This window comes from Cygnus olor, chromosome 4, assembly GCF_009769625.2.
Source record: "Cygnus olor isolate bCygOlo1 chromosome 4, bCygOlo1.pri.v2, whole genome shotgun sequence".
Classification (NCBI taxonomy): domain Eukaryota; kingdom Metazoa; phylum Chordata; class Aves; order Anseriformes; family Anatidae; genus Cygnus; species Cygnus olor.
The window spans coordinates 50,288,832-50,313,473 of NC_049172.1; the positions used below are offsets into that span (position 1 = coordinate 50,288,832).

Here is a 24,642-nt window from a genome sequence, read left to right on the forward strand (position 1 = left end):
ATTCATGTGAGAACACGTGCCACTACGTACTTTTAAACAAACCAAAGAAAGGTTTGGACAGAAACTGGGTATCTGTGACATTATAGCAGTTACCACAAAAAAAAAAAAAAAAGAAAAAAAAAGATCATCCAAGACTCCAGTGATGTCTTAATTTAAATACTTATGGTTAAGTACCTAAGCAGACAGATATTCCAGAACCATGCACTTGCACAAGAACCATGCACATAAATCAAAAGCCATAAAACTTGAGGTTTATCCTTTTTCGAAAGGAGCAGCCACCGTACATTGCATAGGGATTACTAGAGCGGTCTTACTGGCGTGAAAAAGACTTTCTCTGGCCCAGAATCTTGCTTCAGAGCCTGTTCCATCTTGTTACTGAGAACTGTGACTCCTCCAGCCCCTGAAGGAGATGCTGCATGTGTATCTCCCCCATTTCCCGAGGCACAACGACCTCACCTTTACTGGCACTTTCAAACTCAGCTAGCAGGTTTAAAATCCAAGTGACTATGGGTCATGCACATTCTCATAACTTCTCAGTCGGTGTGTCAAATTCTGGCCCAGTGACAAAATTTGACTAGCAGCAAACAGCAGAAGAAGCAACGTAATTTGCTAGCAGCCATTTGCTAAGAAAGTATGAGTCAAACATCATGAGGCATTAAGCAAGAAAGGGTAGAAATGGAGCAGCTGATCCTGGCAATGCATGCTAGGAATCCTCCAACTGTCTATTTCCTCATTCTGCTTACAGCAAAAGATGCAAAGCTAAGAGCAAAGATGTCAAAATGAAATAGCCAAGAGTAGTGAATGACGCGCTTGCATGGACCTCAGCACAGCTTGCATGTACAATGCACACAGATTTCTTTTGCTGCGTTGTGCTGAAATCCACAACTGCCTCTTCAAATCTTTTGTCATTTGCGCTAGCTGGATTAACGCTAGCATGGGTCTGCATGCTTATATTGCACACACCTTTGGCTGCTCAGCAAGTACATCCAAAATGTACATACATCTATCCAAACATGTAAATCTACCCCATGTGTTATCTGAAGGCATAGACTCAAATGGACGCTACCAGAAGCTTTGTTTGTTGTTGTGTTGTGTTTTTTAAATAGAACACAAAGTCAAGTAGCGTGAAAGGATACAGAAATCAAAAGAAAAGCTTCAGAGAAAATAAATCTTTCTGAAAAGATAAAAAGAAAGTGAACTATAATGATGGATAAAGGAAAGTCTTAATCATTTAAAAAAAAAAGTCCTAAATATTCTGGTAAAGAATGAGAATTACCACTAGCTGCTAAACTCCTTGCTAGGGACAAAGAGGGTGAAGAACATGCTTTTACATCTTCCCCAAATACTGACTCATGCTGTAGAGCAACTGGAAAGGTGAATACAGTACAGCAGAGCTGGTAGAGAATATGGTGTAGAGTTGCCAAGGGCAATATTAGGAGTGTTTGGGAGATGGAAACAGCAGGAGGACATGGTCACTGTGGGCTTCAGATACCCTAGGCAGGAATGAAGGGGAGATCTCATCTGCGTATAGCAATGCTCGAGTTAGCCCTGCCCGAGGATGCTTACAGCTTGAGCCTCCCTACGCTCTGGAGTCCTCCCATGACAATCTCCACTAACACATCCTTTCCCCAGATGATTACCACAGGCGCTAGCTTCTTGTTCACAGTTCATATCATCAGGAGCCCGTGACACAGGTAAGCAAACATATAAACCAGCAGACTTTACACACCACTGCTCTTTATTTAGCAGAATGAGAATTACACTCATTTAAGCAATTTCCATCTCTTTTGGCAAAGTGAACTAATAAGAGCAGCAAGATGATCTGAAGGACTAATCTTAAATAAACACGGCAGATTTTGCATTACTGTGATATCTGAAGGAATGCAGAGTGCAATTTGAAATGCTTACACGTTGCTACTAGGCTCTAAAAGCAGATTTTGCAGAAAGCAACGCACTGAGCACTGCTGCAGAAAGGTGAAGTGGAAGACTGCTCACTGAAAAGCTTATTAAAAACATAACTAAAAAAGTATTAGGATGGATAAGATGGAAAGAGAAGAAAATGAAAATAACATGGTGAAATTACTCTTCATCTGAACTGATGACACCAATAAGCTGTGTTCTATTCCAGCAAATTTCTAGAGATAAGAAACAGGAATTCTTAGAAAAGAAAGAAAGTCATGCAGAGAGAGTAAAAGATCATCCTGTTCTGTCTTCTACCAATAAAAGAGGAAAATCATATGGAAAGTGATTCTCTGATTATCATCTTATATTGATAAATGAGAAGTCAGGAACTGCTGCTTCAGGAAGAGGCAAGACATCACTTAGCAGCAGCATTTTCCGTCTACGCAGGATGGATACCCTCATCTCCTCTGAGTTCATTCAGGTGTTGCAAACTCATTAGCAATAACCTGCTTCTGAACTTGGAGGTAGCTGCCAAATCTTCTCCCAACAAACTTCCACAATATCAACAAGAGATAAGACTTGTGCTAGTTTGCTGAAGACAAAAGACGGAAAGAAGGAATCCCAGCAAGTCTTGGCTTAGGAAGGAGCATGTGCAATGGGTTGTGAGGAAGTTGTATCTTAAATTTAATATCAAATGTTCTGCCTGTGCAACTGGTGGAACATGAGAGTCATTTCACACTCCGGATGAGTCTATAACCCCAGCAATACGCTACAGGCATATAGATGCATTAAATGAAGGAAAAAAACATATTCCAGAGCTTCAAAAGTAAATATATTAAAGAACATTTCACTTGCAGCACACTACATTTATATTACATAGCCCCAAGCTGTTCTGTAACACCTCATCTCTAGCCACTGTCAGAGACACAGAACTGCTATACAAAAAACACCTGCTCTATTCTTCTCCATGCAATATTGACAACTTCTTCCTGTTGGGCATGACTTGTACTAATTTAAAAGCCTCTAGAAATAAAAGTGAAATGAGATTTGCCTTGAATTATTCAGAACAGGTCTAAAAGCCAACATAATGGATGCAAACAATATTCCTCTGACCATATCCACAGGCTCAAGAGAAAAAAAAAGCCCAAGTTCGTGAGAGCAAGAACTTCTTATTTCTGTGTCTTTCCAGAATCCTCTGAGTCTTGAGGCAATTTGCAATGTTTATTGTTATGCCTTGATAACAAGATGGAATCTATAAGTCACTACAGTGCATACTTACCAACCATAGTCAGTCTCAGAAGGGCTAGGATGTACTTGTTGTTAGCCAACCTCCAAAAAGGACCGATTATCAACAGTAATGGAGAAAAGAAGGCAACTGCAAAAACTTCTAAACCCGTGAGTGCCAGCGTCTGAAGGGGGAAGTAATAGATCATCGGTGGCAGACCGTGGTAAAGAGACCAAGAAATGTAGCCTAAAAAAAAAAAAGAAAAAATAGATACATCATACATTTTCTGTAGCAAGGCTTCCTAGAGATTACTAAAAATATACCATTTTATACCTCTAAATATAGAATACTAAATATATTAGAAAGTAGTTCAAGTAACAGCAGCCACTTTCTGTGAGGAAATATTTGCTGTTTCAAGTCAAACATTTTCCCAGGAAATATAATGGCGAGAACAAAAGAGCTCTTCTCCAGCTCAGACCACAGTGGTCCCTACTTTGATCTTCAGAGAAGGACTATTCAGTCCAGGGTAGGGTTAGCACTCAGTGGGAACAGCGCTGCCTAAATAAGTAACCCACCCACAGGCCCAGGGCTCCTCTGAGGGTGGCTAGACGGATCGTTCTACTACATCTCGCTTAGCACACGGGCTGGGCGTTGATGCTGAAAGGCTGCTCGGCTCTGCTCGCCAGAGAAGCCCCGGTGCGGCTGTAAGCACGGTGTGTTCTGCTCCGCTCTCCTGAAGACACCTCGCTCATGCACACGGTGGGATCTCCCGTGAGGTCTGCAGGAGGCTCACCAAGCACCCGAGGCTGACAGACCCCAGGCGTGACCTGAGGGCGACCACCCCCAGGGCTGCAGCTTGGTCAGGGCAGCGCTGCTCCTACAAACACCCGTGCAAACATCAGCCGCCAGCACGCAAGGGTTCCTCGACTGACCCAAGGGTCAACAGGCACTAGAAAAAAGGGGAAGTGTAATGGTCTAAACCCGAAGAACGCTAACCAGAAGCCGTTTATTCACTTCCAAGGGGTGATCTTACTTTAAAGCGCCTTTCGCCAACGCATCTCCCCGTGGCCCCTCAGGAGCGCCCCGGAGCCCCCCGGCTCCCCTCAGCCTAAGCCCTGCCGCTCCCTCGCCCCTTCCCCGCCGCGTCCCCCTCAGGGCACACCGGCTGCTACCGGACAGACCCCGGCGCTGCCCTCCGCGGCCGTGAGGGGAGGAGGCTCGCCCCGGCCCCGCCGCCACCTACCGAGGAGGCTCTCGGAGAGAGCGGCCCTCCACAGGGCGGCCATCCCCCCGCCACACCTCGCCGGGGGCTTCGGCGCCTCTTCGCCCGGGAGCCGAGCGCCGGGGAGCCGAGTGCCAGGCGCCGCCCGGATCGCCTCACCCCGGCCGCCTCAGCCGGCACGCGGCCGACGGGGACCGGGAGCCGCAGCGACGCCTGCCGGAGTGCCCGGTACGGCTCGGCACGGCATAGCCCGACACGGCACGGCACGGCTCGGCCTCCGAAGGGGGCTGAGGGAGCCGCTCCTCCCGGAGCTGCCGCCGCTCCCCCGCCTCAGCACGCGCAGCCGTCGCTGGCGCAAATGGCGGCTCCCTCACGCCTCCGGTTGCTGGGGGCTGAGGACAGGGGTTCCCTTCCCTTCTCTTTTCCCTTCCCCTTTCTCTCCAGTGCTGGTGAGGGCGAGCACTGACCCACACCTCAGCCCCCGGGGTGGCTGCGAAGATGGGCAAGCCCCAGAAGAGGTGCAGCTGGAGATGTTCGTGGTGGCCAGGCATGTGCCGAGATGGCACCGTGGCGAGGGGATGGCACGGTCAGCATGATGTGAAGAGATGTTCGGTTAAACCAGGTGTTTCTTCGTGGAAGTCATGCTTTGCGAGTTAGAAATGGACGGCCCAAATTTATTCTTCACTGCTCGGTGACAAGAGAGCGTGAATAGATGTTGCCTCACCGCTACTGAAGGAACATTCGCCCACGGGCAAGCACGAAAACAAGCAAAGGATTGCCATCCCACAGGATGGCAAAGCAGGAGGTGACTCACTTGCTGCTTGCATAAATACATGGTTGATTACCCCTTAGTACATGGGGGGTGTCAGTGGTGTCTCCAGATTAGCGCTGTGCCCACCTGAATGACATGTCCTCAGAATAAGGACTCCTGATAAGAAATACTGTCTGCACCAAAAGAAGCATTTAGTTTGCTGAGATTTCTGGGTTGAGGCTTAAGCCACTGTAGTTGTCAATTTTAGAAGAAACCCTCCGTTATACAAGCCTAGCCATGATCACTACAGGATTACATAAACAAAAGCTAATTTTTGTAATTTCATTTTTGGCATAAAACATACATTTGTAACTATGAATTAAGAAGTGCTTTTGCTGTTGGAATACATTGCCTTCTTAAATTCTATTAATCTTCATACATTACCCTAGGAAGCTGCCAGCTGTATCTTATAATTTCTGTTAAACTGCTGTACCACCCTAAATAAACCTTAGGATAAGCATTTTCTTTACTTTACCTGTGAAATTCTAAATCCATAGGAGTAAACAAAAAAAAACAACACCGGTATTTTGGTGGAAAAGTCAACTTCGCTAGGGCAGGAAGAGTGAGACTCGGGTTTAATGGCCCTCCTTCTCTTTTCTCTTCTTCAAGATCCATGTCACTAAATGCTTCTTTCATTTTATTTATTTGAGAAAATTTCACTTATGGCTCGTTTAAGATTATGCAAGTGATGACACCATTTCATCTGGCTGTGGCATGACGCCAAGGGAACACATAAGGTGAGATCAGAGTAAACACAGAACATGGCTGCTTTTCTAGCTGCACAGCATGAGTGTGATGCTCACAGGACATATTCAGCCAATAAATATTTGAAACAATTTTGCAATACTTTTTGTAATTATAGTATCTTGCTTCATGGTTTAGGAGTGGAGTTCCAGTAAAACTAGACACGTTGGGAATCATGAACCTGACATGCTTGTGTGGCTTCCATTAAACTCATAAAGCAATGAAAATAATGCAATTCCTGGCAATTTTAGCCATTGTATCCTGAGTACTCTCTCTCTGAGATTCTTAGTAGCTACTAAGTTTGGCTTCAAACATAACATAACAAAGTTACAATTCCAGTTCTTTTTGTAGAGCTGACAAACAAACAGGCACCTGCACTTGGGAGGGAAGAGTTTTTTAAGTGTAACGTATTTTGAAATGAAAACAGATGTCTTAAATATAAAATCTCAACACTTACAGGGTGTTTTGTTACGCATATATGCATAAGAGTGTTTTTTCACTACAGTTTTTTATTCTTGGAGTGCTGAATGCGTAGCTGATAATAATAAAGCAACAGCATTCAGTCTACACAGGAATACAATTATGGCAAATCAGCAAATATAGCTGATAGCATACTACAGTAAGAGTTTCTACTCACAGAAGAAGGAGCATCTGTATTTTATAATATTGTTTAATATACTCTGAACATAAGGCAGACAAAATCTTATCTGAATTTAACAGAATTCACTGCCCCACAATTAAATAGGTATTGACAGGGGTAAACCTTTCTAAAGCTAGTGATTGTAAAAGCCAGTGCTTTATTTGGGCTCAAACTGTAGAGCAAGAATGTTTGGAAACCCAAAGTAAACGCAGAATTTTATAGAACTGTCAGACACCTGGGAGAAATTGGCTTTGCATATTGCCCAGTAGAGATGTGTCTGATGAGGCATGATTAAGAAGCAGAAGAAAGTGCCAGAGAAATAGAGGAAAACAGCATAAAAGTACAGGTTGAGGATTAAGAACACTATATCAGAAAAAAAAAATGGTGTGGTTGAGTTTACAGTTAGGCACCTGCCACAGCTGTAGTGGAAGCACAAAGACTTGCAGGTCATTTGGTGCCTGTTTACACAACAGTGTAAGCTTCTTAATCATTACCTTTGCCGCTGTTATGCAAATCTCCATATGTATATTTATACTTATAAACATTAAATAGACTTGGTTGTCATTTTCTCAAGGTTACAGTAAGTTGGCCCCAACAAAATACTGTTCATTTACTACACCTGTGCTGAAGCATAACCTCACCTCTTGCAAATTAGCTGGAAAAACAGGACTAATAAATACTGAGACTCACTAGAGACCTTTTTCAGTAAAACGGGACATACGCTAACATTGCCCCAGAGTCATTCCAGTACTGTACTCAGTAGAATGGGTCTTCGTTCACTGTAGTATGTACTAGAAATGTCAGGTACAATCAAGTCTGATTACAGGATTTGAGCACCTATAACCTCATTGAATCTGCCAGCGTTGCAGGACTTTGCTGTAGAAGAGGAAGTATGCATACAGCTGTACAGCTTTAGAGAAGACAAAACCCTGTGGTCATTTCACTGCCTTCTTCACTCTGAAAAGTGAAAATCCTAAACCTTGAACATCTGATAATTGTCAGCCATTCATCTCTATTAAAAGATAAGCCAGACTGCATGTAAAATAGAAACAAGTATATCCAAGAATCAGATAAGCCAGGGCTTAAAAATAATATTACAAGATTTCTTGTGCATAGTGAGGGCAGAGTTTAATGTTTTACTCAAAAGTATGTTGACTGTTCCCTGCTGTGACTTTTGAAGTCTTTTCATTCACCCTGAACTCCTATTTCCATTAGCATGAGAACAATGCCCTACAGTGTAATTCTTATGTGGTTTTCCATGCTCTAAATGCTTTTATTACTGATATATTTTTTTTAACCACACTGTGCTTGCATTACTTCAGGTCTTTGTTTCTTGGGGATTTTTTTCAAGCAATTAACAGTCTTTGTGTTTCTCTAATAGACAAACAAACCATTTTTATCATGCTTTGTAATAGTTCCTCTTCTTTCATCTGCTGTATGCATACGTGAAGTGTTAATGTTAAATACGCACACTGGGAAAGCTTTGCCATTGGTGTATGTGATGAACTTCAGGATCCTGGCAAACCTGCAGTGTTTTCTAAAAGGTTCTTCGGAGAAGCAGCCACAAATCCTGTACATCTTATCCTACTTTGTGAAGCCTCAGCTCCTTGACATCCTTGTAGTCTGACAATAGAAAATTCCACAGCCAAGCACTGAACTCATTATTGGATATTTCTGATGCCTTTTTAAAAAGCTTTATAAATAAAGGTGTTTTGTTTTGTTTTCCTGGGAGGGTCAAGGATCTCTCTTTTGGTTTGTGTTTATGAATCTGAAGCACCTGCATTTATTGGTTTCTATCTATCAAGTTCTGTCCATTTTCATAGCTCTGAGGTACATTCTGGTAAATCTTAAGGAGAAATAGTGTTTGAGGGACATACTCAATTATGACAACCAACTCTGTCTTCCAAGTTCAAACTAACAAGAATTCTAACCTGATTTTTAATGGGCACTTTTGCACAAGAAGGTACAAGAATCCGAGCAAATGCTATTCCCAGGAACATATATGTCCCACAAGGAAATTGTTCCACTGTTCTTTCATTTTATGACCAGCTTAAGCTGAACCAGCTAAGAAATAATTGTTTTTTAGGAACTCAAGCCACATGGGATTTGCTTTTATAATATTGTTTTTCACAATAGGATATAGGCAGTATCTTTTTTTTTTTTTTATGTGTGATTTAAAGGATACCTCTTAGATCATAGGAGATGTAGGTTTTAACATATAAGAGCAAGATTTATAAGAGCTGTTTTAGTACATAACTCTTGCCAAATCCCCACACAAAGAGGACATTTTGCAGCAGCAATGATCTGGCTTGGCTGGTAAGAGTGAGCTAATACTCCAGGGAAAGGGGCTTCAAATAGCCAGGATTTCTGGAAGCTGAAAGCCTTTTTGGACCTAAGAAAGTAAACTGTGACTTACCTGTCATGTTTATTATGAAATATAGACACTGAGGTCATGCAAGAGAGGGCAGTGTAATGTTGATCTCACAAGCTATTAATTTCACGATAAGCACTGAAGCGTTGTGTCATCATTTAGGCTACTCTACTGAAAACGACTGTCTCACTGTAAAATAAAGAAATGGGACAGATTTTATTAAAGTGCAAAATAAAAATCTATCGACTTGCCTAATCATAGCGTTCAAACCAAAGCGGATAAGCAACGCTGGTCGCTCTGAAATGGCCGTAAGGGGGGAACCTGTCGCATCCTCTGCAACGAGGCCCCGAGAGGCCGCGGCCAGAAGATGGCGGTGGAGGCCGGGCAGCGGGCCGGGGCCTGCCCTCGGGAAGGGAAGGGAAGGGAAGGGAAGGGAAGGGAAGGGAAGGGAAGGGAAGGGAAGGGAAGGGAAGGGAAGGGAAGGGAAGGGAAGGGAAGGGAAGGGAAGGGAAGGGAAGGGAGCCAGGGCAAGCCACCCAGGGCCCAGGCTGGAGGGAGAGGCTGCCGCCAGCTAGGGCCTCGTTTTGCCAGTGTTTCTCCTTCTTAACAGTTTCTCAACAGCTGCTCTGCTGGCTCTCCTTCGACACGAAGGCCTGAGTTTAAAATAAAGTACTGTTGAGAGGATAGGTGTGAGACATCACACCACTTTTCCTCCTTTTCCCTTTTTCCTCAGTGGGTGCTCAATCCTAAAAGGGGTCTCTGAGGTGGTAGCTAGGTGTCACAGAGATTACTTTACTTCAGTGGCACCTGCCCCAGGTGAACGCTTTGTGTCTCTACTATAGATCACAGTCAACCTCATGGAGCAGTTAACACGTGCAATTTTTGCTTCCCACCTTCTTCTTTGAGTAATCTTAGAAATTGCGCAGCCACAATTCCTATCTGGAAGGAGACTTACTGAAAACAAAGGAGATGAAGATGGCAACTCCCACAACCCAAATCAGAAGAACTTGGCTGTCTTCCTGCATGCTGCTTCTTTGTTAACCAGTTAAAAGAATCAAAATTGAGGGATCTTTCAGGAGTCTTTTAGTAACCTTTTCATCTGTAAATTAATAAACAATTCAGAACATTTCTCATAAAACAGGAAAAAGTTTTTTGAATGCTGGACCACATTGATTGATTCATGTGTTATATAGGCATTTCAGTTAAATAAAAAATACATAGTCGGGGATTTCTTCACAAGGCAGTTAAGAGTATATACAGTTCATTCATACCTTAACAATTGCATAGTTAGGTTGAGCAAACGGCAATAGTGTTACGGTAAAAATGTGCAAAAAACTTATGTTTGTTCAACAGCCCAATGCAAATAAATTTATTTTGGAGAATGGAGGTTGTCTTTCCAAGACACAATGTCCTCAAATACTGGAACATTTCTAAGTTCCTCCGGTAGGAGGCAGCATGTGTGCTGAGTACTAGTATTAGTAGTTCAGTTTAATAGTATTTTGATGACCTGGACTCTCTCCTTTTGCCACATTCTTGCCATTACAGCTTTCAGCTTTCATCCCAAGTGGGAGAGGTACCAGGAAGCTGCTTAAAGGGCTACCTCTTGGGGGGATTCTTCATTAAGTTGAAGAGGAAGTGTTGCCTAATAACTTATAATTCTGAAGAAATGTGTTCTGAAGAAAACGTATGAGGTTAATGGCAGGCTGCAAGCCATTTGGTGTTCAAAAGGGATTTCAATAATGCTCTCAGTGATATGCTTTAACTTTTGGTTAGCCCTGAAGTGGACAGGCAGTTGGACTTGATGATCTTTGTAGGTCTCTTCCAACCGAACTTTTCTAATACATATATTTTTGTATTATTTCTTACTATATATTATTTATTCTCAGCAATTTTATCTTTATGAAGATGTTGCACTTACATCTGTTGCAGCAGTTAGAAACCTCATCAGTCATTAATATTTTCCAGTCAAGCTTTCTATGCAACCGTCTGCACAAATAGGCTTCTTGAGCAGATAAGAATATGAACATGTTGTGTCTTTAATTGAAGTAAGTCACTTCAAAGTTTTATGCATTTTTTGCATCTCTGATCTCCTTTTTTACATTGAGTGACAAGAGACTGACAAAGTTAAATTGCTTTTAGTCAGGGTGAGGCTGACTGTGAAGGGCTGGTGGTTTTCCCAACAATATGTGGATTTTCAAACTTAATTTTTTTCAGACACAAGGGTCACTGTCATTTTTTGAGAGTGGCTGAGAATAAAGCAAAGCTGAGCAGTGAAAGAAGTCACCAGTTTTGCAGATTTGCATGAGTACAAGGCTTAAATGAGACTTTTTACCAAGGTGAGAGAAGGTCATGTTGCTTCTGCTTCATCACTTAAAAAAGCATTGCTGTCTGAATGTCTGATGTGCATGAAGCAGACACTACATGAACTTTACAGCTGTGTAACTGACTCAAAAATAAGCACAGGAAATGGTTTATACAGTAATATTTTGAATGCCAAAAACCATTCAGGTTATTAAATTGTTGCATATGCTTCCTATTTAACTCTGTCCTTCCTGGTCACTTCAGCCTTGCTCAGTGCCACAAGGTACTTTCTGAAAAGCAGCCGTGCTATCTATGATGATAAAGAAAGTGACAGACCATGCAGGAAGATGCTAGGTTAAAAACCACAGTTTTGATGTTTGAATTACTCTAGAAATAAATGGGATTCCTTCTTGCTTTTCCCTAGTAGCTTAAGTTTAAGACCTGGAAGATGGCTTATATTTGTTCTTTTTATTTACTTATTTTTTTAAATTTTCATCTGCAAACGGATTGTGTTTGTTGGAAATTCAGGTGTGGTTTGTGATAGGCTTGCATCACAGGTGTGTGGAATCAAAACTTTATATCAGGAAATAAGGGTAGAACCTGTACAGGGATTTTTGACAGCACACTAAAGATGCTAAATTTTTGACCTACGATACAATCAACATTAGAAAGGTTTTGGGTGGCTTACTCATATTTGTTCTCATTTCTTTATGATTGAGAGTGCTGTGCTACGTGATGTTTCAGCATATAGTTGTACTTAATGACTTTCCTGTCTTAATTAGGCTGCCTGTAACTTTATATTGCTAATATACTGTTACTGTGCTGTAAACTGTATATAATTGGGTGACTGGATGCAATCTGCTGTGAGAAAATAGAGTTGTATTCCTTTTAACTTGGACATTACTGTCTCTAGGTAAACACTGAATTTGTGCTATTAATATGATACTTTGGCTTCTGATCTTTGTACCTAGGAGAAAGAGAGAGAGCCAGGAATAAAATACATCATTTCTGCTGACTAAGGTTAGCAGCAAAGGACAAGAAGGAGAAAGACAATGTCTGCTGAAACTACCAAAGAGGAAAACCAGACGTCTCCACCTGTGCAAGTTGGATGGGTAAGCTGTCTTTTCCCCCTTTTCTTCTTGATGCTATTGGTAGGGAATAAGTGGGAGTTTGCTTTGTTCATTCTTACTGAAGAGAGAAACAGAAATCTTTTACCTTAAGCCAATGAAGAGAAGAAAGGGCTATGTGTTCTACCTCCTCATTCACTGGTCAGAAGGCGAGGCATTTTTGAGTCTTAAGCCTCTGGTAGTTGTCTCTAATTTATGCTACATGAATTACAATAGTTATGAACTGTTAGAGCCTTGGTGTCTGAGTATTCATTCAGTATAATCTGTCCCCATGTCGAGGTGTGTGTGCATGTGTATGTGGATATATTCAGAGCAAGAACTTGCCCTACTGCTTTACAGAAGCTGAGAGATCCCCTCAGCTGGAGAAGTCAGCTACCTATGGGGGTTAAGATTTTACCATAAGCATGTAGTTACCCAAAAGGAACTTAAATGTGGTGTGACCTTGCTGATAATGAGTCACTGTCAGAGAGCAACAGAAGTGGGCTGCTGTGTGAGGGAAGGTGACCTGGGAGCCACAAGTGACAGCAAGGCAGGCAGGGGTTGTGGCCTCATGTGCAAGGAGTACAATCCCACAGTATCCAAAAAAGAGGAGCACAGTAGATCCAGTGATATTAACCAGACAACCCTAACTGATTGCTGGATGATTGCTGGGCACGTCCATAGGAATAAGGTAGGTCTGAGGGTAAAGCAGGAAGTCAAGTTAGCAAGGCAAGGTAAAATCCTCATGGCAAACAGCCAGGTACAGGCATACCTACAGCACAGTTAAGGCGAGGGCCTGACCTTAAATGCAGTTCCTGAGGCAAGAGGCGGAGACCTGGGGCACAGCTTCTTGCAGCTCTTTCTCCCAGCTTACCTGTTTTCACAGAAATCTAATTCAGTGCTGTACAACCACGCCATATGAGATCTGACTTTGAGCCCTAACTAACACCCTGGCAGGGTGTGTATTGGGGCAGAAAGGTTGCAAAGCTTGTCGCTGATCTCAAGGGTCTGGCACTCATTACCTTATCTTTCACTTAGCCTGTTTGGATTTTATTGTATTTGCTGTGACCTTGCTGTGAAATCAGTTTGAAGTCAGTTCTCTGGGGTTTATACAAGCAGCACTGCTGTTAACTTCGGTGGGAGCAGTGCTTGAAAAAGGACCAAGATTATTAATTAGCTAACATGTCAAATGCGTGGCTGCAGCTAATAAATGCATTTTGTTGTTACGTTTACAAAATTATGAGCTAGTTGGGCATAAAATGAGTTAGTATCCTGTAGTAGCACAATGTACTCTTTTTTCCAAGCTACCACTTGTTCTATGAAACGTAAGTTTTTTTGCTTTCAATAATAAGTACATTCGTAGGTGGTGTGGTCTTACAGAAAAATGCTAACATTTCAGCTAATTTTAGCTCATGGTAATGGCTACAGAGATCCTGGAGCAAGAATTTTGGAGTAAGGACTGTCCTGTATGTTTCAGATGTCCAGTAATGATACCGTAAGTGCTAACAGTGATAACCAAGTCATCTCTTAAAGAAAGAAAAATAATCTACTGATAATCACATCTCAATACTCAGGACAGTAGAATGAAAGAGAGAATACTGTCACTTTTTCTTCAATTAAAATAAAAGGGGGGAAAAGAGCCATCCATTAAACTAAAACCAAACCTGTTGCCAAGCTAATTATTACGAAGGTGAAGCCAGTATAGTTGACTTCAGTTAATGTCAAGAATATGTTTAATCTGCTCAGAGAGAAAGTCAGGCTAGTCAGGGGAATCTGACAGAGCTTGTTTTGGTCCTGTTCTGAATACCTGCAAAATCTACTCTTGCTGAACTTGAACTGACTTCAGAACTGGGCAGAACTTCGTTTTTAGAAACTGTCACGCTGACTTTACTTCCTGTAAGTTCTTTCTCGGAAAGCTGTTTTAGCTCATGAGAATAGAATGGCCAACAGAAATAAAGCAACATACTTCTGGGGTAAGTAGCACTGAGCTATTTTAGGAAAGTATAGGTCAACAGGATGAGCGGTTTTAACCTGTGTAGTTCTTTTTGTGACTGTATCAGGTTGTAAAGTATTAAATCTCACTGCTATCAACAAAACAAGGAGTTTGGCTTGTTTGGATGGGGTTTGCATGGTATTTTATTCATGCATTAAATTATTTGTCTTCTTTAATGGATTTATTTTTTTCTTCCTGTGAGGTTAAATTCAGTAAGCTAACTCAGGTTTATCCTTTCAGCCCATGTTCTATTGTCCCATCTCACAAGTTCACAGTGATGGAGAGATTGCAAGGATCTGCAAAGAATGCAAAAAGGAAAGTTTCTGGTACAGAGGTGAGTGATCCAAACTTTTTCTTAACACACTGATAATGATTTCTTGATTTAGCTGTGCAGAATTGGCTGCAAAATGCTGTGCCATTTATTGCAGTACATTGTTTTTAAAATTGAATATTATTGGGGGTTAACTCTGCCACCGTAGTCTAAGCTGAGGAATACTTCAGTATAAAATTATTAGATTATTTGTGTAATAATTGTAGGTAAAGGTGGCTGAATTAGACTCTTTTTTAATATGAACTTTAACAATCATAGAGCTGGCATTATTGATGAAGTCAGTAATTAAAACATTAGGATTTTTTAACTTTTTTTTTGTTTACTTATGCGTGCGTTTGAATGAAAGGGAGACATGGCTACGTGGCTTGGGTCTGTGAAATTCTTTAGGTGCTAGGACATCTAAAAGATTAAATATTTGGTGTTTTAGTGCCTTTTGAGCTCACCACGTCAGTTTGTAACTAGATTATACATTTTCTGTAAGAGCATTGAAAAGTATTTCAGCATTTAACTGGAGCTGCTGTCATTACTTGTGTTGCAGTATTGAGGGGAGTTACTGAGATTACAGAAGCTAATATTTAGTACATACATGTAATGTGTTAGCTCCAGATGTCACAGCATGCCTAAGGTCTGGCAAAGCGTGAGCACATCCTTGCTTTGAAGAGACAGTAATCTGAACAAGCAGGTGTTGTAGGGAATTAAGATAGCACACTGTGTTCATTTTTAGAAGATAAGTAATATATTCAAAATTATAATAATATAAAACATGGATTTAACATATTAAAGTTATATATTTAACAAAAAAGTAACAATGTTTGGCTCATCCCAGATACGTTCCTTCTTTTTATTTTTACAGCTCTTCCTTTGTCTCTTGGGAGCATGCTTGTCACCCAGGGACTAGTCTCGAAAGGTAAGTAGAAAAAAATACACGATGGGCCTAAGTTATGAAGTTGAGACTCTGGAATTCCAACTGAAATACAAATTTCCCCAAAGCCTGCTGTTTTTCAAGATCAATATTCTTCTCACTCATCACCGTCACTATAATGATTTGTTCATTGTGTATGCATTGCCGCATTCATTCTTTTGAAAGAACATGAACTGAAAAGAGAATTGATGACTTAAAAGACTGGTGGCTAGATTCTGTCACCATGATCACGTGTACTCGGGTAGAGACTTCTCTGGGGCTGCTTGTGGGGCAGAATATTGTACAACCTGAGCAGGGGCATCAGAATCTGGTGCTGTAACTCTGTTTATTTGGATAATGCTGGCAGTCATTTTACAGCGACCACATACCAATATGAATACAGCTTTGGTGCAAAGGGACAAGGAATGCTGCCAAAGTGAGGAGACAGAGGGTTCTTTATAGGGGTGGCTTGCAATCTGCAGGCCAACACAAAAGAAAATTGTATTCTGTTTATGTGGTGAGTGAGCCTGCTTCTACACATTGCACCTTGAGTTCCCCTTCTGGGGATCAGGACTAATAACAAGATCGAGGATAGTGTTTCGGGTGAAGGGCATCCACCCTGAAGATTGCTGTGACAGGGGTATCCCACAGGAGAAAATAATCTAGTCCTTCAGCCTGCGTCAGCAGCTGGTTACAGCAACAGCAGATGGGAGGAGAGAGAAATCACAGGGCCTGAATCAGGAAGAAGGAGACAAGAATCCAGGGGCTCCAAGGGATAGGTGGAGGAGCAAATGGAGGAGGTGAAAATGGCTCAGCCTTTTCTCACTGTCTGTGGCTGCAAGTCCCTTGCTTTTATCCAGCCACTAGGACCATGCTTCCTGCCTCAACTCATTCTATTCTAACTGAGATGGTCAGGAGGACAAGAGTGGGGAACCTGAAAGTTGTGCTAGACCACAAGGGGCTAATACAGATTGCCTGATGCATCCTTGACCTATGAGCTTGTAGGCAGATGGAGAGGGAAAGGGCAAGGGTAAGTGTGTGAGGGAAGGCAAGGGACTGCATACATGTTGCTGAAAAGGGTGAGCAGTGGTGGGAAGGGCGCGGGGTTGTCACAGTAGCTAGCATGCTCTGGCACTGGATCGTCTTCGCAGTTTTTCTCCATTGTACCTGGACATTTCCAGGCTCATTCCAGGCTGAATGCTCCTCTGCCTAATTGCTGCTCTCTGACGACTGCAGCACATTGGCTCTAGAAGAAGCTAGAGCTTCCTTCAGAGCCTCATTAGTACCGTCTGGAAGGCACGTAACAGCGAAACCTTGTTTGCTTCCCATCTCTTTGCCATGGCAATCTTGCTGCGTGGAGCTCCCCTCCACAGCATGGCGCTCCCATGCCAGACACACGCTGTCAGAGCCATACTGGTTCCAGTTCCTGGTGCTAACTGGGGAGAGCTGGATTTTGGTGGGAAAACCTAAAAACAATCTTTTAGTCTTATTACTTGTTCATCACACTGTATTCTCTTAAAAGCCAGTTTGTCAGTAGGATCTCCCCCCTCCAGAGAAGACAGCTAGATATCTGTGGTACAGTTTACCCTAGTCTGATCAATACCATCAGGAGACTATTGCAGAAGAGTTTGGGACTGCTTCTCTCAGCACAAGGAGCAGGACCCTAAGTAAGAGATCTGAGATCACTATTAAATATAAGGTTGGTTTGTGCTGAAACACAAGCCATCATCTCCTCCTGCGGTGCTGCAGGTGTCGCCATTGGGAGCCATGCTGCTTTCATATCGATTTATGCTCCAAAGCACTGCCTGAAATGAGTCCTGCAAATTCCAGATACGTTTTTCCTCCTATGATTTAGGACTGCACCAAAACAGATGTACTAAGAACTAGTGGAATGGAAAATGTCCTGGTGTTCCTAAATCTAAGTGGATTGTTAAGGTTTTTGTACATTCTTTACCTTCAGAAATGCAAAAGCTTGTATGAAAAATACCATCTTTGATTTTGAATGCTGGTGTTTCTCGAGTAAATAAGCATTCTGACTATTTTCTTCTGTTGTAGGCATTTTGTCAGCAAACCCAAAACTTGGAGCATTACCTAAGATGGCAAGTGAGTTGGACCTAATTCTAAAATAAAGATTATTTACAGGTGATGTGCAGACCCCAGATGCATCTCTCTGAATCTCTTTTCAAACTCTTCCTTTTTGGAATTTATGAGATGTTACCAGAGTGATTTGGGAAATCATAATTCTGTTGAGTTTAAAAATAAATATATATGAAATAAGATTCTTGTAATGTAGACATATTCAGTGGTAGCTTATATTTACTTAATTTATCCTCTCAATTTGGTAAAAACTCACATCACCTTTGTTTTATAAATATATAATGTTAGCCTTCTTGATCACCCGTGCTTAGCAGATCACAGTTTACAATATCAAGGAAACACTGTACTCTGCTATAGAAAATAATATCTCCTTTTCATATGTTCATTTGATATATCCTGTCTAGTTTATAACTGTGTTGACAAAATAAAAAAAGTACAGAGACTGTACAGCACAGTAATGTGACTTTTAAATGGCAATAAATGAAGTTGATTCCTTTTTCAGCAGAAGCTCAATGGAAAACTGAGGATGTTGAAGTAATATTTTATTCTAAAAATAATATTCTATTATTTTGAAATAATCCCTGTATAACTTTATATACACTTGTAACATTCTTGGAGAAAACATGCTACATACACTTCATCATAGGATTAAACCGTAGCCACTTGCAGACTCTTGATGTAAACTCTTGCATTAACGTTTTGTTATCTGTTTCTATAGTTGCTGGTGTCTTAGGCTTTGGCATAGGAAAGATGTCATACATAGGAGAATGCCAAAAAAAGTTCCAGAAAATTGGTTATGGTCCAAAAAAAACAAGGTTTGTGTTTATTTAAATCATTATTCCTAGATCAAAATAGTCTAAAAATAGTGAAGATGATGCAGCAAAACTATGAATGTAAATTCTGTGGTCAGGTCATGAGGTACTACTTCTCTTATGTTCTTAGACTACATGTGACAGTATTAGGAGCTACTAAATATTCTTCAGAAAATGAAAATTACACTCAATGTAATATCTGTTACTAAGAAATCCTTGATTTAGATCAAATTATTGTACTTTTGAAATGTGATGGTACAACAGTTACCAGTTCTCTTTTCACTTAACGTTGTTCCTCACAAAGTGTCACACAATCTTCTCTGATATCACTTGGGCCTTTGAGTCCTCCTTGGTATCATATATGAGGCCAACTATACTGCAGATTATTTCTTTTTACACTGTTCTCATACCTTAACAACAATTTCAACCTTAACGCACATTTCAACTTCCTTGGCTTTGTCTGAACGTACACTGTCATGTCAAATCACGAAGAGCACCGACTGCAAAGGCATTTTTTCCTCCTTGCAACCCTGTGTCATAGATGTCAATGCTTGCCACCTGTCAGCTCCATGCTTTAGGCATTGTTTTCTGAACTTGATGTAAAGTACTCTTCCCTGTCAAATCGCACTTTGACTTTCCTTCTAACCTCCTCCTTCAGCTGCCAGTACTACTTTTCATTCCCAATATGGTTTCTCGTATGCATCTTTCACACATAAAACGCTCTTCCAAAAATCCTGTCCACAAAATCGCTCTCATCTGTCCTTTCACATCTTTCCCACAGACCCCAATGCGAGCTTTATGCCTATGAAAACGCCTTGCTGATAATGGGAAGCTTCATTGTTAGTATGTCTCTGTGTCTCTACTGCCATTTTCCCCTCACATAACAAAGCTATGCCTTTTCTCACATCGTGATACACCAGGTGGCTCTTTGTCACTCTTCTGTAACAAAACCTTTGCTCCTAACTCTGGTTGGTCACTATTGCTAGGTGCAAGGGCAAGGGCCATCTTTTCCTGCTTAGACATTCCGGTTATATTTTGGTGACTGCTGGAAATAGTAGTTAAGAATAATAATTAAGGGGGTGGTATTGGTTGAGACGTGTAGATGTAATCTTCTTCAGTTTATGTGAATTAAAGCAATTACAGCAATTGGAGAACACAGGCAAGATTACTTCTTCAAGAACATTTATCAGTATGCTATATGGTTGTATTAGACGAAATCCAGCCAAATTCTTGAATGCTTTATTTGCTTTCAATACTGTAGGCATTGCCATCACACTTGCAAAGAATGTGAAGCGAAACTGAAATCAAAGGAGAAAGAAGGCTCAATTCCTTCAGCATCTTAGTCCCAGGTAGGCATCCTTGACATTTAAAATAAGTTTTCATTTTATTTTCCATGCTGAGTTTGTTTTTCATGCTGTGCATTATCCAAGGAAATATTATCTATCCGTGGTTAGTTTTTTTCTAATTATATATGTATTTTTGCTTTACATACCTTTCATGTTAATTTTAAACACCTCATTTCTGCAGAATTTCTCATTTTTCTGTAACTGTCTTAATAAGAGTACTGCGTATTTACCTAACTGGAAATAATATGGATTGACTACTTATATGAAAACAAATGCAACTCCTTTCTACTTCTAACTTTTAACTAAAGAATCAAATAATTACGGCTAACGTTGATATTTTAAAATACATCGAGATACTGAGATTCTAAAAGCAGACATGTTTGTGGGTGGACTTGTTTATTTTTTAGTATTTTTTTATTTTTTCCCCCACATCCAGTACTATGGTTTTGTCAGAGCCTTAGTGAGGGCACTACAAAAGCAGTGCTATCCTGGGAAGATATGGGGGTGAGAAATGAAAGAACAACCACACAGCATGGTGGGGGAGTTGACCCATGTGATGTTTTCTCCCTAGAAAGGGGAAAGGCCCCTTTGAGAAAAAGGAGGGATTACAGGCTGGAAAGCAGGAGAGTGTTTAAATGCACTTTCACTCTTTGTCTATGAAAAACAGGCGTGCAGCTGGGCTTTCTAAAAGCATTTTCACACGTTCTTCTTGTGGTAATCTGGCCTACATTTCTCACAGGCAGGAGAATGTGTGAAAGTGTTTGCAAATAGCTTGGCTGCAGGGAAGAGAGGGAGCAGAGGGCCTGTTTGAAATCCTGCCACGTGAGTTTCTTACGGCTCTAACTGTAGCTCAGAACAGAAGTCTGATGTGGAAATGATTGGATTAAGTCCCTTTGGCCTGTATTACATAGGAATTTGGACAAGGATGTCAATAATGGTCCCTTTCTTGCTCTAAAGTGCGTTGCTGCAGACAGTCCTTAAGGAGGAGTATCCTCGCAGAACCTGCTTACCTGCCCAGGAGCAGAGATTTTAATGGATGTTTCAACAGAAAGGATTGTTACAAAGGAAGCCATTAGAATAAATTCCCTATTTTCATCAACCTTGCCGCTGCTTGAGCGTTTTATGTCAAGAGCTGCAAGGGCTCAGCACCTGTCAGAAAAGACACTTTGGCTCAGGCTCACCTCATAGGATCGCTGCCAGAACGGGCAGTGCATCTCTTGTGGAGATCATGGAGCAGTGTGGCCAGCCAGATTGGCTTCCTGCTTTAGCTAAAAATCAAGCCCTTGAGGATAGGGACGGAAAAAAAAAAAGAAAAACAAAGCCAGAAAACCTTTCTGAGGGGTAACTTGCTAGTACCAGCACAAAGAAGGGAGAGAGCCAGACATAGCTAACTGTGATGGAATGACACCCGAAATCCACTAGCAGTCATGAGCTTCTTTATGCCCTTGCACTACTGTGCTGGTTAAGTGCCTTTGCAGATTTTCTCTCAAATTAATGTTTGCTTACGTAGGCCGATATTCTCACCCATTTAAAATAAAGACCCCAAAGCATATTTAATTGAGGATGAACAATTACTACCTGAGTACTAGAATTAAGCGTTGATGGCTACGGTGGGGTTTGCCTCCACTGTTTGTCAGGGCTGGATCTTGCTGAACCTGAAGTCCAAATACAAGAGACCTTTACTTTCTCAGCCTTTTCCATTTTTCAGACTTCCTGGAAGTGTTATACACCTTCTGGTGTGTAAGTACCGATTAGCTTTTAAACAAATTCCAAATTGTCTCAAATACAAAAGAGTCTTGCAGCTATATGAAGGGAAGAATGCAGGATGCCACAGGTGCCTCCGTGTTCTTCCCAATGAAAATGGGTCCTGGGACTTCTGTTGTGTGACCGTGCTAAGCACGCATCCCAAGCTTTGGCATTGCCTAAGAGGATCGCCCAGTTAAAATTGTGCTCATGCTGCTGAGTCCAAGGGCAATTTCTATCATCCTCAGGGACTCTGCAGAATTCTCAGTGCAATCACCAAGAAGCTGCTCATTCCTCGTTGAAAATAAGGGGCTGCTCAGCTTAATGATTTAAATGATGTGTCGTTTTGTCCAATTTACAGATCTGGTGAAGATAACAAAAATTCTACAGATCAGCCTCTTCTTTCAAGTCTTTATTTTGCAGAAAAGACATAATGTCTTTAGTTTAGTGTAAATCACCTTACCTGAAGTAGCTCCATAATCTTAGCATGGTTCTGTCCATAGTAAAAAACAGTTTCTCGTAATGTACTTTTTAGCTTCTCCTCTCTGTTCTCAGCATGTGCTTTTTTTTTTTTTTCCTCCCTTCAATGCAGTTTAGCACTTAGTGCTGAAATAGTAGAGTTGAGAAAGAAACCTGAGGGTACGTTCTGTATACAAACAGGAGGACATACAAAATTTCATGATGTATCTCAGCAAATCAAGAGCAGACGCTTCCTCAAACACGGTGACGGTGTTGACTTGAAAACCAAAAGCACAGCTTCTGAAAGGCTGGCTTCACGGTCAGTCGGTAAAGCCTGTCTTCTGTGGTTTTGGTTGGTGGGTTTTTGTTCTACGCTGTGCCTACAGTTTGTGTTCCCTCTTGAACTACCTGAACACAAAAAGACTCTGCAAGCAGGAAGTACAGAATGTAGAAGTAGAAAGTAACTATTAATTGGTTACAACGAACAAAAGATATTCCAGATTTAACAAGCTGTTAGACTGAATGCTCGCCACCTTGATAAAGGCAAACTCTCAGAGGTCGTTCCTGTGGTCACCGTTACCTCCTGGGGGCTACTGGATGGGTGAAGACAGCTTCGCTACTTAATCGTTGCTTTACATGTAACTTTGTTCAGGTTCCCTATTACTTTGCTGTAATAAATTTACTGTTATACAAAAATTGATGTTTTTTTTTTTTTTTTTTGGTTTCCTAAATTTATTTCCATACTTTGCAAGAGTCACTACTCTGATGAGCTAATTGTGTTAATCTAAGTTCATGACTTACTGTGGTACGGTAACGAAAAAGGGCCTTTTGTGAATCTAAGCTGCATTAGCACTAAATTTGTGCATATCAAAGGAAAAATGAGCACAGCTTATGGGCAAACTGTTCTTTAGAAGGTGTTTAAAAGCATTTTTCTGTACTTCGGGGGATTTACGGTCAAATAATTCTTTAAGCCTGTCAAGTGTCAAGCTCCCCATAATGCTCCTTGGTCTGGGAATTAACAGGGCTGTATGTTTTGGTACGGCTATTCTTTAATTTTGTTAAAATACAATGTCTCCTGTGTTGCTTGACCAACAAATCTCATCAAGCATGAAGCCGGGCAACAAGCCTTTGTAACGAGATCGTAGTGATGTTGCAATATTTCTTAAGCATAACTTCAAAATTTTAAAATAGCATAAAATGTAAGGTAACTGACTCCCCCAACAGCACCAGCTATAAAAGGACAGGGAAGACTCACAACACATTCTGTACCCTGTTAGTTAATTTGATAAAACTGGGGCCAACTGGCTTTCATTGTGCTGTGACTTACATGTGTGTTTGAATCTTCCAGGTGGCTGGACGTGCATTCGTGGGGTGAAATCAAACAGATGCTGGAATATTTCAGATTGGGTGGTTTAGAAGACCTAGCTAAACTTTTCAGCTCCTTAAGGATTGACAAAGAGATACAAAAAAGTGCCTTGGAAGTTCCCAGATGAAGTTTTGCAGGAAAGCAGATGCTTAGAGTGTTAGTAGTTATACCACATGATGCAGAAAGGACCACTTAAATGCATGCTGATTATTTTGCTTTATGCAAAAGGAAGACAGGACAGGCTGGACAAAACCTGATGTGCTTTCATGGCCAGACCCTCAGGATTTTTCTGCTTGGGATGATAAGCTCCTGATGACAAGCACAGACTGCTCTGAGAACTGTAAGTTAGTACAGCTAATTTTGTAGTAATTGCGTACAATTTAATGAGTTTAACTATATCGACTGTTCCTATGACACATTCCATGCAAGTTGGTTAAAGAACTTGTTTTTCTTGAAGAGGAAGATGAATGCATTGAACTATTAAAAAAAATCACCTATTATTATTAAAAAAGTCACCTATTAAAAAAAATAGGGAAAGATTTGAGGTAATCAGTTGCTTCCATTATCTTTATTTGTCTGGAATACAAGAGGAAGAAATCTCCAGGAGGAAAAATAGTTGATTTTATAAAGTATTAAGCATTGTTTGTAGAGTGCTAAAACTTCTTGTAGTATTTTCTTGTCCTAGTAAATGATATACATTCCCATTTGGCAGAAAGACGTTACAAAAAGGCTAAAAAATCCAATGAACATACACAGCTTCCTACTAGTCATTTGTACCTGGAAAGTAGGGCTTACCTCACCCAGAAATTAGGGAGTGTAGCTGTGTGCTTAGGGATACCACAGCTTTGTTGTAGTCCACAGCCCAGAGAGAAATAGAAAATGTTACATATCTGATTGCTAAAATCAAGAAATTTACAGAATTCAGCTGTAATGCATGCAAAGTGAATAACTTTATGTAAGCCTCAATCCACTCCATTAAATTATGAATAGAAAAAGGAAAGAGTGTAAGAGGAAACCTATGGTGACATTAACCTCCAACGCCTGCAATATATTGCTTTTCTCTGGGGACTTTCCTATCAGCTATTTAAAATAATTTCACTAACACTGTATTCAATCCTATTTTAGAAATGTAGTTGTGTTTTAGAAGGGAAAACAATTGCAGGTTGAAAACAAGGCATGTTGCTATTAAAATCCTGACTTCGGGCAAGCCAGCTGGTCTGTCATTCTCATTTAAAACTGGGAATGAAAAGGAGACCAAAGCTTACTGATCAA

At 41.0% G+C, this 24,642-nt stretch overlaps 2 protein-coding genes across 8 annotated transcripts in view; one reads left to right on the forward strand and one right to left on the reverse strand.

Moving 5' to 3' along the window:
• The window catches only part of CWH43 (cell wall biogenesis 43 C-terminal homolog), a 31,060-nt gene extending 21,720 nt beyond the window's left edge, over positions 1-9,340 (reverse strand). The window contains exons 1-3 of one of the 2 annotated variants that reach the window (XM_040555991.1): positions 9,237-9,340; positions 8,961-9,104; positions 3,182-3,373 (exon numbers count right to left, since the gene is read on the reverse strand). In XM_040555991.1, the coding sequence (XP_040411925.1) occupies positions 3,182-3,373; positions 8,961-8,967 (199 nt within the window). In that variant the 5' untranslated portion in view covers positions 8,968-9,104; positions 9,237-9,340. Of the gene's footprint in view, positions 1-3,181; positions 3,374-4,370; positions 5,421-8,960; positions 9,105-9,236 lie in introns of those variants that run through there. The other variant, XM_040555990.1, reaches the window with a different exon arrangement.
• Positions 9,341-12,187: 2,847 nt separating this feature from the next.
• On the forward strand, positions 12,188-22,703 carry LOC121069636 (OCIA domain-containing protein 2-like). Of its 6 annotated transcripts, none has more exons than XM_040555997.1 (8): positions 12,271-12,328; positions 13,722-14,295; positions 14,556-14,649; positions 15,500-15,553; positions 17,603-17,650; positions 18,363-18,459; positions 19,718-19,805; positions 21,907-22,703. In XM_040555997.1, exons 2-7 carry the CDS (start codon positions 14,251-14,253, stop codon positions 19,797-19,799), a joined length of 420 nt encoding a protein of 139 aa, XP_040411931.1. In that variant the 5' UTR covers positions 12,271-12,328; positions 13,722-14,250; the 3' UTR covers positions 19,800-19,805; positions 21,907-22,703. The 6 variants fall into 6 exon arrangements, with proteins under 6 accessions (XP_040411930.1, XP_040411931.1, XP_040411932.1 ...); XM_040555998.1 differs by having other exon boundaries at positions 12,273-12,328; positions 13,722-13,817; XM_040555996.1 differs by lacking the exon at positions 13,722-14,295 and having other exon boundaries at positions 12,188-12,328.
• The last annotated feature ends 1,939 nt before the right edge of the window (positions 22,704-24,642 follow it).

Coding starts and splice junctions, on each gene's coding strand:
- LOC121069636 (XM_040555992.1), top strand. CDS start 12,894: ATGTGCAAGGAGTACAATCCCACAGTATCCAAAAAAGAGGAGCACAGT. Junction 14,650..15,499: donor GGAAAGTTTCTGGTACAGAG/GTGAGTGATCCA, acceptor TTATTTTTACAG/CTCTTCCTTTGTCTCTTGGG. Junction 15,554..17,602: donor CCAGGGACTAGTCTCGAAAG/GTAAGTAGAAAA, acceptor CTTCTGTTGTAG/GCATTTTGTCAGCAAACCCA.